Source organism: Betta splendens, chromosome 21 (assembly GCF_900634795.4).
Source record: "Betta splendens chromosome 21, fBetSpl5.4, whole genome shotgun sequence".
Taxonomy (NCBI): Eukaryota; Metazoa; Chordata; class Actinopteri; order Anabantiformes; family Osphronemidae; genus Betta; species Betta splendens.
Window position 1 is genome coordinate 17,328 of NC_040899.1, and position 17,546 is coordinate 34,873.

At 42.7% G+C, this 17,546-nt stretch overlaps 1 protein-coding gene across 11 annotated transcripts in view; it reads right to left on the reverse strand.

The window, feature by feature from the left end:
• Positions 1–1,079: 1,079 nt before the first annotated feature.
• The window catches only part of LOC114847415 (kinesin heavy chain-like), a 56,918-nt gene continuing 40,451 nt past the window's right edge, over positions 1,080–17,546 (reverse strand). For 4 of the 11 annotated variants that reach the window (XM_055504969.1, XM_055504971.1, XM_029137133.3 and 1 more), the window contains 4 exons: positions 17,269–17,340; positions 7,364–7,468; positions 6,981–7,197; positions 2,552–5,098 (listed from right to left, as the gene is read on the reverse strand). In XM_055504969.1, the coding sequence (XP_055360944.1) occupies positions 4,968–5,098; positions 6,981–7,197; positions 7,364–7,468; positions 17,269–17,340 (525 nt within the window). In that variant the 3' untranslated portion in view covers positions 2,552–4,967. The other 7 variants (XM_029137130.3, XM_029137126.3, XM_029137131.3 and 4 more) reach the window with 7 other exon arrangements.

Here is a 17,546-nt window from a genome sequence, read left to right on the forward strand (position 1 = left end):
TTCATGTTCCAATTTTTTTTAAACAAATTCATGTTTTTATTTTTTATTAACTACTGTCTTACAGTTCTTCTTGTACTACACCATGATGTTCCACTTGTAGTCTTCAAAAAGTGATTTAGAAACAAAACCTACTACTATTATCTATCCATTAGAAACTCAACCACTTATGCTGACAGTATATGCAGACAAAAATACAATGACACTGAACACACTTTCATCCGGAATTAACATTTGAGAGGTTTAGGGAGTTGCTGCCTTTCTTGTGTACAGTATCTGAGATGGTAAAAAAATATAAAACTTTAATTGACCTATGAGCAAAGAATTTTTAAACTAGGATTGTCTGTTTTAAGGTTGTTTACATAGATATATCTGGTATGTTGCTATACAGGTGATACATGTTTTAAATTCTAATTGTATTTTATTTATTTTATTTTATTTCTCTGGTGTTTTTCAGGGTTCTGGCCTTTTCCAGGAAGAACCTAATGTCCACTCAAGGTATTGGTATCGTGTTTGGCCCCACACTAATGTGGCCTGAACTTGATGCAGGCAATATGGCAGTAAACATGGTCTACCAGAACCAGATAGTGGAGTTTATCCTTGTTGAAAGCCAAGAGCTCTTCAATCTCAACATGCAGTAAAGTGTCAGACTCACGTTTAGTCATCAAAGCAAACAATAATCAAAGTCTTTATGATGTTTGACTAATTTAGAAAACAAGCATTTAGGCTGTACTGTAATAAATATGTGTACTCAGCAGATATTTTTAATTGTCTTTTTAATTCAAACATGGTTTGGCATTTAATGTCATGTGGAGTATTTTCCTAGCTGGGCACATACATAGATTCTTAAATGTAGGGCATATACGATCTGTGAGATTTCTGGTCTTCCCTGATTGTGTGGGACGCACTAAAGATGTTAAAACAGTATGATACCCATACTGTAGATCAGTATTTCCCGCAGTATCGAATAGAAACTGGGAGTAAGCGGTGCTAGTTGGTAAATGAAACTTAATTAAAATTAAACATAGAAAGAATGGGATACAAGGACTAAAAGCTAGTGCTGCAAGAGTCATTTCTTTAGATTCAAGATTCAAAAAACTTTATTAATTCCAGAGGGCAATTATATTGTACACATTGATTACTGTCAAAGTTAAGAATGCTAACACATCTACACACTCTCACATCTAATTACTGGCTAAAGTTTTATTACACATGTTGTTGCCCGGATGAAATCAACCCTTACAGAGAGAGGAGGAATTGTACTGGCTGATGGCCATCTGTAGGAAGGATCTCTGGTGGCGTTTAGACATGATGTAGCGTGCACAAGCTATAATGATGTGTGAAAAACTAAGTAAAGGTAACCTTTAAAATGAAAAGCTAGATAGTTGCAAATTAAGTTGCAGATCAAATGTGACCTACAGTAACATCAATGTAGCACAGTACTAACGTACAAACTAGTATCTAGTAACTCCAGTATGTTTGGGCATGTGTTAAGAGTCAGTGGAATAAACATTTTACCAATAACCTCAGACAACAGGACGACTCGCTTCTGCAGAAGTAACAATAAAGAAAAACAGAATAAACCAAGAGGCTTTGGCAAGCTTGGACTCAATGAAGCATTGGTGGCTTGGTGGTGCAGTGGTAGCACTGTTGTCTCATAGCAGGAAAGTCCTGGTTTAAATTCCCGGGGTGGACTGTGTGGAGTGTGCATATTCTTTCCTTTTGACACCTCATTTCTTTTCTTTACGGGTTCCCTGGCTTCCTTTCATGGTTGGAGATTGCCCGTAGGTGTGAATGTGCCCTGTGATGGCCTGGTGACCTGTCCAGGGTGTACACAAGATATAATTTGCTTTATACATTAATTGTTGTTGATTGATTGTTCTGAACACAAGATTAGACAAGATTTATAATTCAGATTTAAAGAACCACTGACCTATAATGTGTAGGTGAAGGTTCTTAGTCATCAGTGGAGGTTGCCTTGTCCAACACTCTATACATGTGTTCTCTAGATGCTATTAGATTACAATTGGTTGAATTCAATAAAGTTATATGAATCAAACCGACAAGTCAAATTTGAAGCACTCTATGTATGGGAATTTTCTTCTACCTAATTCAGACATGACTGAGATTATTGTATTTCTTTTGTTTAATTCAGAAGGCTCACAGAAGTTCACATATAACTGGTCTGGTTTCTGGTGCAAATCATTGTAAATTGACATTAATCAGCAGGATAGGATCAGTTATCAAACATATTAATGTAATAAAACACATTTTTATAAATTAAACACAAGTCAATAGTCATTCATATACTTTGTTACCTTTACGGCAAGGATGGCAGATATTATTGCGATTACAGTAAACTTATTGACTGCCACTGATTCTGGGTTCAGTGAAATTCATATACCCTTTTTAGATGCTACATAATGATAATTTGTGATTCATGATTCAAACTTGTTTGTGTGTAAGATGGTGTACAAGTCAAGAATGTCAGAAAGCAATTTTCCCCTAGATAAGTGTATATTTATGATCCAGTTAACACACTGCATAAACACAATGATGTACCAAAGTTTATTACATGAGGCCACAAACACAATTACTGTTTCTCTCACTGACTGTGAGAGCTTATTATCAATGTGCAACATGACAAAAGCTTGACACTTATTAGCACAGAAACAGCCTTCAAAGCCAAATATACAGTAAAAAAACATTCACTGGACGACCATCAGAGAAAAAAATGAAACATCATTAGCAAGAATGAAAATAGGAATTATCAAAACAATTGGGCACGACAGCTCGTGAAGCAAGCCAAGACTTATGTGAAGTACAACATAAGTTCAACATGAAGGGTCAAGTGGAATCTCATGTCGAGATTCCATTTTACGAGGTACAATACATTAGTTTGAACGTAACCTTCTTTTAAACTTAAAAGGCTTAATGTTGTCCACAATATGTTTATTTCTAATATTTTAGGTTTCACTAAAACACAATTTCTGACACCAAAATAACCTAGTAAGCACTCAACCTTATTTCTCATATTTCTGACACCACTGTCAAAAAAAACTTTATATCAGTGCAGAGTAAAATAATCCGCAAAATAATTTTTCTTCATATTTTTAATTGTTTATCATTTAAATGTACGTTTTGAAGAGAAAACAGTACTTTCGACAACTTTTGACTTGATCCTCATTTAATTCTGGGCCCCACCATTTGGGCTATGGTCTAAACGGGTGGGGTTCAACCCTATTCAATTCTATTGTATGTGCCGATCACTCACTGTCTGTAATCTTGACTTATATGCTCTAGTTGTTATGTGCTTGTAAGGTTTTAAGTTTGATTTATTTTCACCAAACATTGTACTTTTGTTTTTTAACGAGTTGATAGATTTGCCTGTTTTATGTTACATTATTTTTGATGGTTATGTCATTACTTCTGATTCTTTGGTTGTCATTTTTAATGATGGATGTTCCTTCATTTTGGTACTGCTAAATGCAGTGACTAATTTTCTAACATTTATTTATTTTTTATGTTTCCCTGAAAAGATTTTGAGTTCCTGTTCTCACTTTGTTTCAGATGTCTTATTTGAACTTTTAATATTATATAGTCTGGAAAGCTCTGGGACCTGAGTGATTGGGTCCACATTTTGTTGGAACTTGTTTGACTGGTCCTCATTTAGTGTATCTTGTATCAGTCAGAGATATAGTTTTGGACAGAAAAAAAATGTTTGTCCCACATTTGTCTCATGTTTCCTACTCATTGTAATGAATGAGACACATTTTTTATATTAATGTTTACTGATGGTACCATTAGAAGAATTTTTTCTAAATTTTTTTCCCACCTGACTGTTGGCCTGCTGAACCTAGTCACAGATGTAGAGAGTACACTTACAGGTGTAACTGTTGGCAGTTAAGGTAGAGTGGCTTTTGTGGTAAAGAATAGAAACCAGTAGTCTGTACCAATACCAATACCAGTAAAGGCAGCATGGTGAGAAAAGAACAGTTTGGAAATCCACAGACAAACATAAAAAGGAACTGACAAGGATTCAATTCACCTGTAAAGACAAAACATTGACTGATTTCCAAACGGGTTTAGCATTATAATTGTGGCTGAACTTAATCTGTAACTCTGCACTTTGTGAACAGGGCCTCAAGTTCTGTGTCAGACTTGTTGTTAGTAATCAATTCCAATACAATGTCAGAGATCACTTATTTATCCAATGTATTTAAGCACCAGTATTCATTATGATCATTTTCCAGATTGTTAGTGTTCCAATGCCTACATACCAGCGTTTGATTTGTAAGTCTTACGTGTATGATCCCTGTTTTTGTCTTGACCTTGCCTTGTCTCAGCCGGTGGTTACTCGTACATTGACTCTGCTACCTTGTACTGTGGAATCTTGTTTGTCTTTAAGCTCTGCCTGCCTGATCCTTGTCTGTGCCTAACCAGTGTCTACCTGTGTACCGCCCTCTGCCTGTGTGTGACCAAGACTACGATTACCTCCTGAGTTTTACATCGTCTCTTTGCTGTGCATTTGGATCCTGCCATAAGTGTTCCGTGACATATAAATAAAATGTTGTCATACCTAAAAAGACAGAAATTAACAAGATAAACAGGGAAGCCTAAAGCTGCAGCAGAGATCAGGCGTCTCCAATCTATATCTTGGGTTGCAACATTAACATTTTGGTCATTTTTATTAAGGGTAAAACGATTTGACTCGTAAAAGCATGGAAAGCACATTTTAATCCAAGTCTCCTAAATATGTGTCTTGGTTGATGTGGTTAACACTAATGTGTCAACAAATGAAACTGCTTAAAACAGGCAAAACCTTGGCACCATCCTCATGAGCATAGCTGTACTTTATGGAAAAATACCACGCTGAGATCAGCTATTAATAAAACAAAGAAAAATGTTCAGATTTTCAGCAAAGACTGCTGAGAGTTCTATTGTAGCAACTCAACTTACTTGCCCTGGCTCTACTGGGGTTGTTGTCGGGGTGAATGGTGATGTGGACTAGAAGCAATAGTCCCTCCTCTGATGGTAGGTCTGATGGGTGAATAAGAAGATGGATGTTGATGGTGCTGATGTCCAGCTCTAATAGGTTTGGCTGCAAGCAGAAAGGTGGCAAAAAACAAACAAACAGCTGGATGAGTACAACATAGTAATGTTATGTCAGCAGCTTGAATTCTGGTTTTGGTGTTTTATTTGAAAGGTTTATTTTTAATTATTGTCTTTTGTTTTTTAATCCGTCAATTGTCCTCCCTATGTATTTATACCCACAGTTCGCCTTGGTTCCCTTATTGTTTTCCCACAGCCTAATGTTTGCCTATCATGTCCTTAAGAAAGCCAAGCTGCCAACCCATCTCAATATACCTCATGCCTTGGTATTACCATACCATGATTCTATGCCTTGCCATGTCATGTTCTTGCTAAATGATTCACATTTTCATTCTCACACCATTTGTCATGGAGTTACAAACACCGTCTACCCTGGGATACATCATCCTCTTTGCTTAAGAACAGGCCAGATTGAACTAAACCCTTTACTGGCAAAACATTAATTAAGTTGGACTCAGGACCAGGCTCAACTTAGAGGCAGTGAACAAAACCACACTTAAAGGAAAAGGCCTGACACACTTAATTTAACAGTGTTTACTGGCCACTTAACTGACTAAGCTACACAGAGGGAGAAGATAAAATAAGAAGATAAGAAAAACCATTAATAGTCTCACAGTGGGGAAATTACCCATCGTGGGATTAATAAAGTCTGATCTAATCTTACCTAATCTAAATGAGAGTGGCAGGAGAAAAGGTTAAGAACACATCAACCAAAAACAATGCTAATGCAGGAATATGAAGTAATTTCAAGACCAAAACCAAAACCCTACTAAAGCATGCAATGAACTTAAACGACAAGTACTTACAACACGCAATTACTTACAGACAGTAAAAACCAAGTAACACCAACATCACAAGGACACACTGTTGCAACTCAATCGTCCGGGCTACTGGAGAAACGGTTGTTCAGTCTTGTCTAGTGTCTTTGTCGACTTCCTGATCTTCTGTTGATTTTGACTAGTTATACCTGTTTTGCGGGTATTTAAGTTTGCCCTTCTTATTTGTTGGTTCATATTGTTCGCCATGCCATTGTGTTCGTGTGTGGGTTAACCTTGTCTCATGTACTGTTCAGGTTGGTCTGCGTACTGTGTTCAATTGTAGGATTTAAGTGTCTTTAGTTAATATCCTTTATTAGTTTAAACCATTATTGTTAAACCGTCCAATAACGGATCAATTAAATTATATTAATTTACGCCTGTCTGTCTCAGGTGCTTTGCACTTTGGTTCACTAATTTGTTGGTCTGACCCGTACTAATAGGGAGTCTAGGGGAAGTTTAACAGTTCACTGTTAAAGGGATTTTGTAGTGTTTGCCTTAAAAGCCGTCTAGTAATATTGGAGGCGTTAGGACACCATTGGTCAGTTTCAACAGCCGTTGCCACACTGCTTGTGGTGAGCTTTTAGTCTGAGCGAGCACGCCTGACTGCAGGTTTGCAACACACATGACCAACCAAGCAGTAGCAATAGACCAACAGCAAGACATGAGGAAGGGAACCTTGAATACACACCACACAAGTGGAGGTGTTCAACGTGATCACACCAGACACAGACAGGGACCAACGAAAAAGACCAAAGTGAACAGACAACAAACAGAACAAGGACAACAATACCACCAACGTCTGGAGGAATGAACTGCCACCCCCTTTTGCTGTGTCAACAAAGTATTAAGCACTTTGGACTCTTCCTAACCGGTCTCACAGGGTATTTATTGAACTGTACAGTGTTTTCATATGTCATTATTTAGTGTAGAATTTAAAGAAAACTGTGTACTTGTTTGATGATGATAGATTAAAACCTGGTATGCCATTTTACCCCTTCACCCTCTTGGAACAAACCCCCTTCTCACTAAAGTCTATAACAGATGCATCCTTACCAATCTGGGCAGAGTTCCCCCTCCTGAATACATTTTTGGTGCGGACAACTTCTTTGATGCGGTCCACTTCTTGTTGGTAGCGCTTACGATCTCTCACAGCAGATTCCTTGGCATCTCTCAAGACACTTTCCAGAGCTTTCACTCGTTCTGCTGTGGCCCGCAGACGCTTTTCCAGCTTGGGCAGCTCACAGCGAAGGTCAGCATTGTCCCGGACAAGCTGTAGAGTGAAGTGTGAAACTCACTTAAGTTATTTTTTGTGGCTCTCAAACCGAACCTTAGGTTTGACTCACTTAGATGAATGATATGATGTTTAAACAAACACTAAACACAAATTGACAGTTGAGCAGAATGAAACATTTATTGGTGGGGTGGTAATCACAAACCTGCTTGTGGACTTTGCTGAGCTGCTCCAGGTTATTTTCTAAGAAAATGATTCGCTGTTTCTGAGCAAGGCTGCCACCGGCCTCGTCATTCTCATTTTCTGAGCTCTGGTCAAAGAAAACAAAAAAAATCCCAGATGAATGTAGATTCAGTACATGTAAATCAGACATAAGAATATGGTCACTGTGTTTTCTTTTTCAGACATTATATTTCCCATACAAGCAGGCCTGCAGCCTCTCCCACCTTGGTCTCTTTGTATAATGATCACTTCTGTCAGGCTTAGGCAGAGATCGGACCCACATGCACAGCGATGAGGCGACAACCAGATGGTAACGTTCAAGGGGTTTAATACAGTTCTCGTAATTACAGACAGTCCAGGTCATGCACAGATAGACACGGGATTGAGGTACAGGAGGGACAGGCGTGATCGTTCCAGTAGCAGGTGGGGGTCAAAACCAGGAGGCTCAGATTTCCAAGTTTGAATCGGCAGGCTAAGACAGTTCCAGTAACAGGCAGAGTTCAGCAACAGAGACAAAGGGTTTACAGTCCGGTCAGGATCAGGCGAGAAACGGTAGTCAGGAACACGGAACTAAGTCGGCAACGGGGTAAGCTGAACGAGAGAATGGTGGAAAGTGAAGTCATGGATTCAACGATCTGGCAGATTGCTGTGGTAACAGGTGGTGGTGAAGTATCCTGGTGAGTGATGTAAATGTGAAACAGGTGCGTGTAATGATGACCGGATGTAAAGCTAGAGTTAACGGAGTGCAACAGGAAACCGGAACTAAGACAGTAAAACAGGATGTGAACACAGAAACCTGACAGTACCCCCCCCCCCCCGGGCCTTTTCCACGGCACCCACGGAAACCCCCCCACCCAGGGGTGGGCAGATGGTGAGGCACCATGGGGCAGGAGCGGAACGGCTTGAGGCGACTGAGGTGGAACGTCGGATGGATTTTCAGGGTCCTGGGCAATGACAGCCTCACCGACACAGGATTAATTACCTTGGCTATCGTGTACGGGCCAATGAATTTTGGTGCCAACTTACGTGTGAACCAAGGCATGGGCTGAAGGGACGTGGACCTCCTCCTCCAAGGTAGGGGGGAATAGGGGAGGCTGAAAACCATACGCACACTGAAACAGGGTTAGACCGGTTGAGGCGCATGGCAGGGTATTGTGCGAGAATTCTACCCAAACCAGTTTCTGTACCCAGGAGCCTGGGTTCTTGGACGCCAGGAGGCGCAATCCCACTTCCAGCTGCTGGTTGGCTCGCTCCATCTGTCCATTGGACTCCGGATGGTACCCAGACGAGAGGCTGACCTCTGCTCCCACCAGCGAGCAGAACTCCCTCCAAAATCGGGAGACGAATTGGGGGCCCCGATCGGACACAATGTCACTGCGGAACCCATGGAGAAGGAAAACCTGCTCCATCATAACCTGGAAGAGGGTGTAACAACCCCGCTGGGCGCTGGTGAGAGGCCTTACCCATGGCGCAGGTTGGACAGGCGGCGACGTACTCCAGCACGTGTCATTTCATGGACGGCCACCAGAATCTTTCTCCAACCCTGAATGTTGTCCGTGGAGCCCCTGGATGACCGCTAACCGAAGAGGCATTAGCCCACTGAATGACCTCTCCCCGGAGCGAACAGGCGATTTGGGGGGCATGCTGTTGGAACCGGAAGGTCTCGTACGGCCTCCCTGACGTGTTGCTCCACTGGCCAGGAAACCGCCCCCACCAGACACTCCGCCGGCAAAATGGTCTCAGGTGCCGTGGATTCCTCCGGTGCCTCGTGGAGTCGAGACAGCGCGTCGGGCTTGGTATTTTTGGACCCTGGTCGATAGGATAAGTGAAAGTTAAAACGGCTGAAAAACAGAGCCCACCTGGCCTGGCGCGAATTCAATCGTCTGGCGGTTCTCAGGTACTCCAGGTTCTTGTGGTCCGTATACACCATAAATGGCTGCTCCGCTCCCTCCAACCAATGTCTCCACTCCTCGAGAAGGCCAGCAGTTCCCGGTCCCCGATACCGTAATTCCTCTCCACTGGCAACAATCTCCTGGACATAAAGGCACAAGGATGGAGCCTACCTCCGGCTGGGTCCCTCTGAGAAAGGACTGCTCCTACTCCCATGTTGGAGGCGTCCACCTCCACGACGAACTGTCCTTCCGGGTCCGGCATCTTCAGAACGGGTGCTGAGGTAAAGCTCTCCTTCAGTTGCCGGAAGGCTGCATCTGCATTTGTTGTCTACTAAAAGGGAGCCTTGACAGAAGTTAGGGCGTGCAGTGGAGCCGTGATGCTGCTGAACCGTCGTATGAACTTGCGGTAGAAGTTAGCGAACCCCAGAAACCGCTGGACATCCCTGCGGCACTGGGAAACTGGCCATTCTTCTACTGCCCGCGGTCTCCGCCTTTGATTGAATCATGAAGAAATAAACCAGAATAGAATGATGGATTTTGTACGTGTTTTAACACTAGCATTACCACAGACCAGCCATTGGGCGTTTCTACCTAGAATTACCTAGGGCTACCACAGGGCAGCTGATCAGCTGGAGTCCAGCTGCTTTCGTTACGCAAACAGGGCCGTTTGTGGCGGGGCTGTATATCCTGGTGGTATGTAACAGCGAGTCGATATGTTGTTCACTCTTGGCATACAGCTTGATGTCATCCATGTAGGGGAGGTGGTTGATGGTTGCGTTATTCTGTAGTCAGTACCCATAATCAATCTTGGTAATGATCTGGTTCAGGGGGTGCAGGCCTGTGCAGAACAGCATTAGGGACAGAGCATCTCCTTGGTAAGTGCCGCACTTGATGCTGACTTGGGCGATCAGTTTAAAGTTTGCCCCTAACTATGTTTTCCATTCAGGGTGAGTTCCATCGATTAGTAGCTTGTTCACTTGTGCCGCCAGGCGCTCATGGAGTGAGGTTAGTTTCTTCACATAGTAGGCATTGATTATATCAGGACCTGGTGCTGTCCAGTTCTTCATATCTGAGACTTTCTCTTAGATATCTGCCATTGTGATGATTTCTGGGTCTTGTTTAGGAAGGTTGCTGTGGTCTGCTCTCAGGTCCACCAGCCACTTGGCTTTGCTGTTATGTGATGCCTCCTTCTCCCATATGCCTTTCCAGTATTCTTTAGTCTCTAGCCTTGACAGTCTTATCGATCTTCTAGCCAAGTACCTCAGGGATCACAGTTGCTGTGCTGTATATAAGCTATTTGGTCTCAGTGATGGCCATAGTTGATATTGTTTGTAGTGCTGTATTGACATCTAGCAGACTTTCAGAAGGTGCTTCACTTTATTTTGGTAATGGCCTTTGGGGTTTCTAGGTGTCTGTCTTAGCCATGATCTTCATTCTTAGGTCAGCTGCTCTTGTGTTAAGCTCTGTTACTATTGATCCAATATGACACATAGAAATTTAATTTCTATATTAGAATTGAAGTTTGTTATCTAGTCTATGATTCCCAAATACCATGAATTTAGTTTTATCCAAATTCAAGGATAGTATATTACTATCACACCATTCAAAAATTTAATAATTGCACATGTCGTTAATGTATAATATAAATGATGTTGGTTCCAAAACGGACCCCTGTGGCACTTCACATGCAACTCATGCGTCACTCGACTGATATTCACCCAACAAATTGCCGCCTCTGAAGGGTGAGGATGGCTCTGGCTGTGCTGCGTGTGGCGCCTGGGCAGTAGTACTGCGGTCCCTGGGTCTCGGCTGTCCCTTCCTGGCTGGGGGTTGTGGGGGGTGGTGGGATAGGTAGCAGAGCCAGTCGGGAACCTGGCTCTGCGGACCCTGGTGCTCTGCTTCCCAACTACATTTCTCCGCATTCATCCACTTAGGTCTGCAAGGGGCGTCCTGCTGATGGAGGGACCAGGGCTACTGGGAAGTGGTTCCGTCCCTTCCAAGTGGGATGCTCTGCAGTTTTAATTGCATTAGTCATACACACTTGTCCAGGAATCTGGGGGCTCCTTCCGGGGGGGCCAGTAGACTTCCCATTGATGGCTCTGTCTGCTGGACCCCCCGGAGAATTGGGTATCTCCCAAAGTTCCTCATACTTAGCTACATACACATACATTTAGGGCCGGGGGTGGGCTCTTTCACTGGGGCCTGGGGCTCAGGCCAGTTGTGGCCTCGGCCACTGGCCCTGATGGAGAGATCACCACCCAGTTTTAACTGCAAAAAGACATTTAGGGCGAGGGGGGGCACTGTCCGGGGGACACACCGTCAGCCAGCGGTTGTGCTCCTGGAGGTGTCACCCACCTTCAGTGCACTTTAGTTCCACACACTCACGTCCAAGCTGGGTTGCAGGGTTCTGGGGTACCTATTTCTGCTGCCCTCTGCCTCCCCAGGGTTGGGGGGGTTGGTCGGGGCTCGGGAGGAGCTGCGGTCCCTGCCTGGGGCCACATGGACGGCAGGCCGGAGACCTACCCTCCCCACGAATGTGATCAAGCGAATGGTGTGGGTGGGAGAATGTATCTGAGAGTGCATTGGTTCACGTATGATTGACTAGTTTGTTGTGAGAGAGTCTATGGTGTGTGTGTGTGTTGATGTGATGATGTGTGTTGCACATGTGGATGGGTGTATGCGTCTGTGTTTGTATGAGTTGGTATGCGTGTGGTGCGGTTTAAGTGTGGGGGGTCCGGTTTTTCGCCCGGGGTACGATGATCGTCTGCCTGGGTGGTCTCTTTTCTGCTGACCCCACCAATTGCTGGCCTTGTGCTGCAGGCCGCTGTAGCGCCAGGGGATGAGGTCGGGCCGATGGGGTAGGCCCCGCTCCGCCCGTGTGGGGGTGGTGGACTGGGGGCGGGCCCCACTCTGGGCGCGGGGGCATCTTCTGGCGGGCTCCCTACGGACCGTGGGTCCTCGGGCTCTACTCTTTCAGGCCGACCCTCCCGCCGGGGGGAGTGTTTGCCCCTGGTTCTCATGGGGCGGACAGCGTTGACCCCCGGTGGCCCACTCTGGCCTCGGGTGCTGTCTCTGTGGCTGCTGCAGCTCTGCCTGGGGGGCTCTGTGTGGGCGGCTTGGGTCGCAACACCTGCCCTCCTGGAACTGAAGGTGTGTGGGCTCCCTGGCTGCTAGGATTCCTTCCTCTGCTTGCTGGATGGGCGTAGTGGCGGAGCCCCTCACATCACCCTGGCTTCCACAAGTGGCATTGTTCATGCACCAACGTCTGCCTCACCCTTTGGGTGAATAATGTTAAGCTACAGCCTTACTAACCTTATAGTGGGACACTTTCCAAATCCAACTGTAAGTATTTGTCACGATCTGGGTTTTGTGTCTAGTTGTTTCCGGTTTTATTTTGGTAATCTCCCGGTCTCTGTTTTTGGTTTGAGCTTTACTTCCGGTTTTTTGTTCTTCTCACAGCTGTTCCCTGTTAGTACCGGTCCGCATTATCCACACCTGCACTTCATCGGCTATTAGTTCACTTTGTATTTAACCACCACCTTTGTCCTCGGTTCCCCGCCAGATCGTCGTTTGTGTTTCCTCGCTCTAGTGTTTGTATGTTACCGTTGTGACCTGAGGTTTGGATTAAATATTAGTTTGACCGCATCGCCTTGTCTATCGTCTCATCGCTGTGCATGTGGGTCCGTTCATTGCCGTTCGCTGACAGTATTATTGATACTTATCACTACCAATATGAATAATGTGTGAATATGGAATTTGTGGTGTTGTATGTCATGACTTTTATTAAGTAGTATGGGATATGTATAATAATGCACATATGTATGTATATTGTATGTATATGTTTGTATTAGTATGTGCACATACCTTAGCACTATTATTGGTATTAGTATTAATCTCCAAGGTAAACCACAGTACAAAAATTGTTTAGTTATGAATGTGTTAGCCTAAGGTACATCCATGCTTCTTATTTATTTATTTATTTTTTATTTTTATTTTTTTTTTGCTCCGATTGTTTACTTAACAGATTTGCTTGGTTTCAGCAGCTGGTTGCACCCCTTATCCCCCCTCCCCCCCACCCTCCCGCATACACACCCTAAAGCAGAAACCTAACCTGTCCACCAACACAGCAACATCACACACATTTTGGATTAGCTAAATAAACCATTAAATAAACCATAAATCAGGAACAGTATATATATTCTATATATACTCTTCTTGTTAAAGCAAAGCTGTCCATCACAATATGGCATTCAGCGTAATATATGCTGCTTGCTTAACTGCTGGACAGAACAAAAAAAAAATAAAAAAAAAAATTGCCGCCTTTGATACCATATCTTTCTAATTTACCCATTAATAATTTGTGATTGATTGTGTCAAATGCCTTTTTTAGGTCACTAAATATTCCCATTGTGTATTTCTTCTCATACATAGAAGTTGTCCTCCATCAGGTCAGTATTGACCAATGATGTTGATCTGTTTGACCTAAAACCATATAGGCAATCAAAGAGAATTTTATATCTGTCAATAAATGAATTTAATCTCTTATTAAAGTAGCAAAGTTTTTCTAGGATTTTTGAAAACTGTGATAACAAAGAAACCAGTCTGTAATTTGTGAAGTTGTGCTTGTCTTTGTATTATTATTTATGGAATCATACAGTATGTTTTGTCTGTACCAATGGTTTTTGCTAAACCAGGACCAATATTCAAGAACCTATTAAACTTGTCTGCTATATCCTTCATTTTATTAACCAATGTTAGATTATACACAAAATATTGAGGGTATTTGTCCTTAAAGTAAGTGTTTCTAATTCATTTATTTAATTTATTGTGCCTCCAAGTGCGTCTCATGTTATTCTTTTTATCCTCTAATAAATTTGAGTAATATTGTTTCCTACATCTCACCATTATCTCAGTTAATCTGTTTTCTTTCTTCTTCTCTTACATGCATTCTGTAGTCCCTCCTGCTCTAGTGCTTGTTGGGCAGTTTTTTATCATATAATATCTCAAATATGTTTAAAATTGCTCATATGCTTTGTCTAAGTGTCCCTCTCTATAAACTTATTCCCAATCCTGAACCATGAGGTAATCGTTTAGCCTCCCTACAGCATGTTCATAGAAAATATTTGTCTTTGACTTCTCTTTTCTATATTGGCAGTCATTATCCAAAAATCACTGGTAGATGATCCCTAATATCATTTATAAGTAGTCCACTAGATATTTTGTTATCGATATCATTAGTAAATATATTATCAGTTAGTGTTGCATTCTGGGTTGTTTCCACAACATAGGCCACACCACCTCCCATTTTGTTTCTCTGTTTATACATTCCAAATCATACCAACAAGTTCAAAATCCATTGCCCTTACATTATTATTCAGAATCATTTCAGAATCAGAATTAATTCAAGCTTTAGAAATAGCAATTATGTTAAAAAAGTGTGTAAGACTACCAAGATAATGTTTATTCTCTGAAAGTTTGCATATAGACTCCTGCTATTAAAGTGTATTAATGATAATTTGTTTTCAGTCCTGACATTGCTGTTAAACTGCTTGCTTCCACTCTCCCTGAAAGTTATTGTGGGCCATTCTTCTTTCTTTCTGCTTTGTTAAACCTTTCTTTTCCTTTCTGATGGCCAGATTTATGCTTTGTTGACCGCGAGGATGTTGCTGCTTTAACCATTGACAGTCTGACTATCTCACTCAGCAGCATCTATAGGATCCAGATGGACGGACAGAACCATGCAATAAAAAGGAGGAGGGGTGTAATCGACCGGAGAGGCACAAATAAGCCGTAATTTAGTCTTATTTGCATTTTTTTCATAGATAAATTCTTGATGTGTCATACATTACTGATAATAATGTTAATATTAAAAAAGGGATGAATCCAGAACTGGGCTGCGGTCGCAGGGGAAGGTGGCAGCTGCGACTGAGGATGATGAGGACTGGAAGTAAGACAAGACTGCAGAGTCGCAGAGACCATTCCCTCCTCAGTTCCCTGAGGAGGGAATGGTCTCTTTGATGCAACATTTCCTGAACCCATTTCCTGGAAATCTTTGCTCTCAACCACTGGTCGCACTCACTCAGTTGTCAGGGCACTGTTATATCCCAAGGGAAAGAGATATGGAACTGTGTGCGAAACAAGAAAGTTCCTCTACTTGTCAAGTGACTGTTAATGGACGTTGCCTACAAGCTTTATTGGACACTGGCTGTGCAATGTCAATGGTGAAATCATGTTTTGCGTCAAACGTTGACTACGTACATACATTTGCGATCAGTGTGTTCATGGGGATGTGAAGCAGTAACCCAAAGCTGAAGTACTGTTAGAATTACAAGGCCAAACATACTTCCTGAATGTTGCCGTTGTAGACAGTTTGCCAACAGATGTGATTTTAGGCCGAGACTTACCTGTGTTTTGCAACTACAAACCACTTAGGGAAACTCGGGAAATGACGCCAGTGTGAATTTGTCTTGCCTTGCCTTCACACGGTCACGAGCCATGCCAGATTTGAATGACAGTCTGTTGCAGGGCGGAACCAAAGGCCTGACAAAATCACGCACTAAAAGACTGGAAAAATACCTGGGCACACCAATCTCTGAGGCTGCTGTAGGTCACCTTGAGGGCAAGGTGACAGGAAACATTTCGGAGCTACAGAGAGGGGATGTGGCTTTGAAATCTATGTTTGAGAGGAGAAAGGCATCTTACAGTAAGTGCTGGAAATGAGGGAGCGCCTGGAGCTCACCTCAACGACAACACACCTTCTAGGCAGAAGCCGTACCGAGTACCAGAGCATTTGAAGGGGATAGAAATGATGAAGAAGTTGGGGGTGATTGAGCTGTTGGCAGGCGAGTAGTGCAGTCCAGTGGTGATTGTCCCAAAAAAGAATGGGTCCATTCGTGTCTGCATCGACTTCCAGAAGCTCAACGCACAAACCCAGTTTGACGCATACACGATTTTGCGGGTAAATGACTTATTGGAAAGGGTGGGAAAAGAAAATCTATCACCACCTTGTAAGGGTTATTGGCAGGTTCCCTTGGATCCACCATCAAGGCCGTACACAGCCTTCAGAACTCTGGCGGGCCTTTATCAGTCCACAGTCCTCCTATTTGGGCTGCACAGGGCTCCAGCCACGTTTCAGAGGCTGATGGACAGAGTGCTACAAGGACGTGAGGAGTAGGCCACTGCCTATCTAGACAATGTTGTCATCCACAGCGAGTCTTGGGAGGAGCACCATTATTGTTTATAATTATTTGGGTCCATTTGTTATTTGCATTATATTTTTGTTCACCGTATTACCTGGGGATTATTGTGGGAATATGTGTTATTGTATGGTTTAAATATATATCTAAGGGGAATGTTGGGGATTTATTTATATAGTTCTGCTAGAAGTTTCTAGAACTTTTCGGGAAAATTGTTTCTCCCTGTAGAAGGGGGCGTGGCCTAGCCTGGCCTTTAAAAAGTGTGGACAAACTTCAATGTGTGGGAGATTAGGTTGGAGAATGAGAATGGTTGGCAGGAGAATTGTTGGAGTGAGGTCAAAAGAGACATTAGTTTTTGAGCAGTTTGGGTTTGGAGTTCCACCTTAAAGGGCCTAGTCCATCCTCATCAATCCTTGTTATGGCTGCACCCATCTGCGAGCAAGCTATCATCCCTTTGTTGTTATTTGAACATTTTAAAACGTCTCAAGTGAGCAGACAGATCTCACCCACCACATTAGCATTCTGAGTTAATAATTTTTCCTTGTTGCCTTTGTCTTTATTATGTTCGTATTTTGTTATTTGATTAAATCTTTATAATTTAAACTGTACATGTGTCATGCATTTGGGTCCTTCCTCTAGTTTTGTTTGTGGGCCTAAGCAGCCCTGTTCTCCCACTCCTGGTGAATACAACCCTAGTTCCTGTTCACGTGATCGTAACTTTCTCAGTATATCTGTGAGATTAGATGAATAACATTAGATTCAAATCCTAACCAAACCAGACCAGACTCATAGTTTCTTACATTTTTGACACGAGCACCAAGGTCCTGGATGAAGACATTTCGAAGATGGTTCAGTGTCTGTAGCTCTTTTGCCTGTTGAAATAAACATACATTGGTTTATTTAAAATCTGTCAGAGTTGGACAAAAATGTGATGACAGAAAATATCCCAAAATGTTCTATTGAGTGACAAAATTTTTTCACTTTCCAAAAGATTTAATCAGCTCTGGGACTGTGATCATATTGCTTGTTACAGCAGAACAGTATAACTTTGAGTAAAAACGTTCGCAGGCATGGCTGC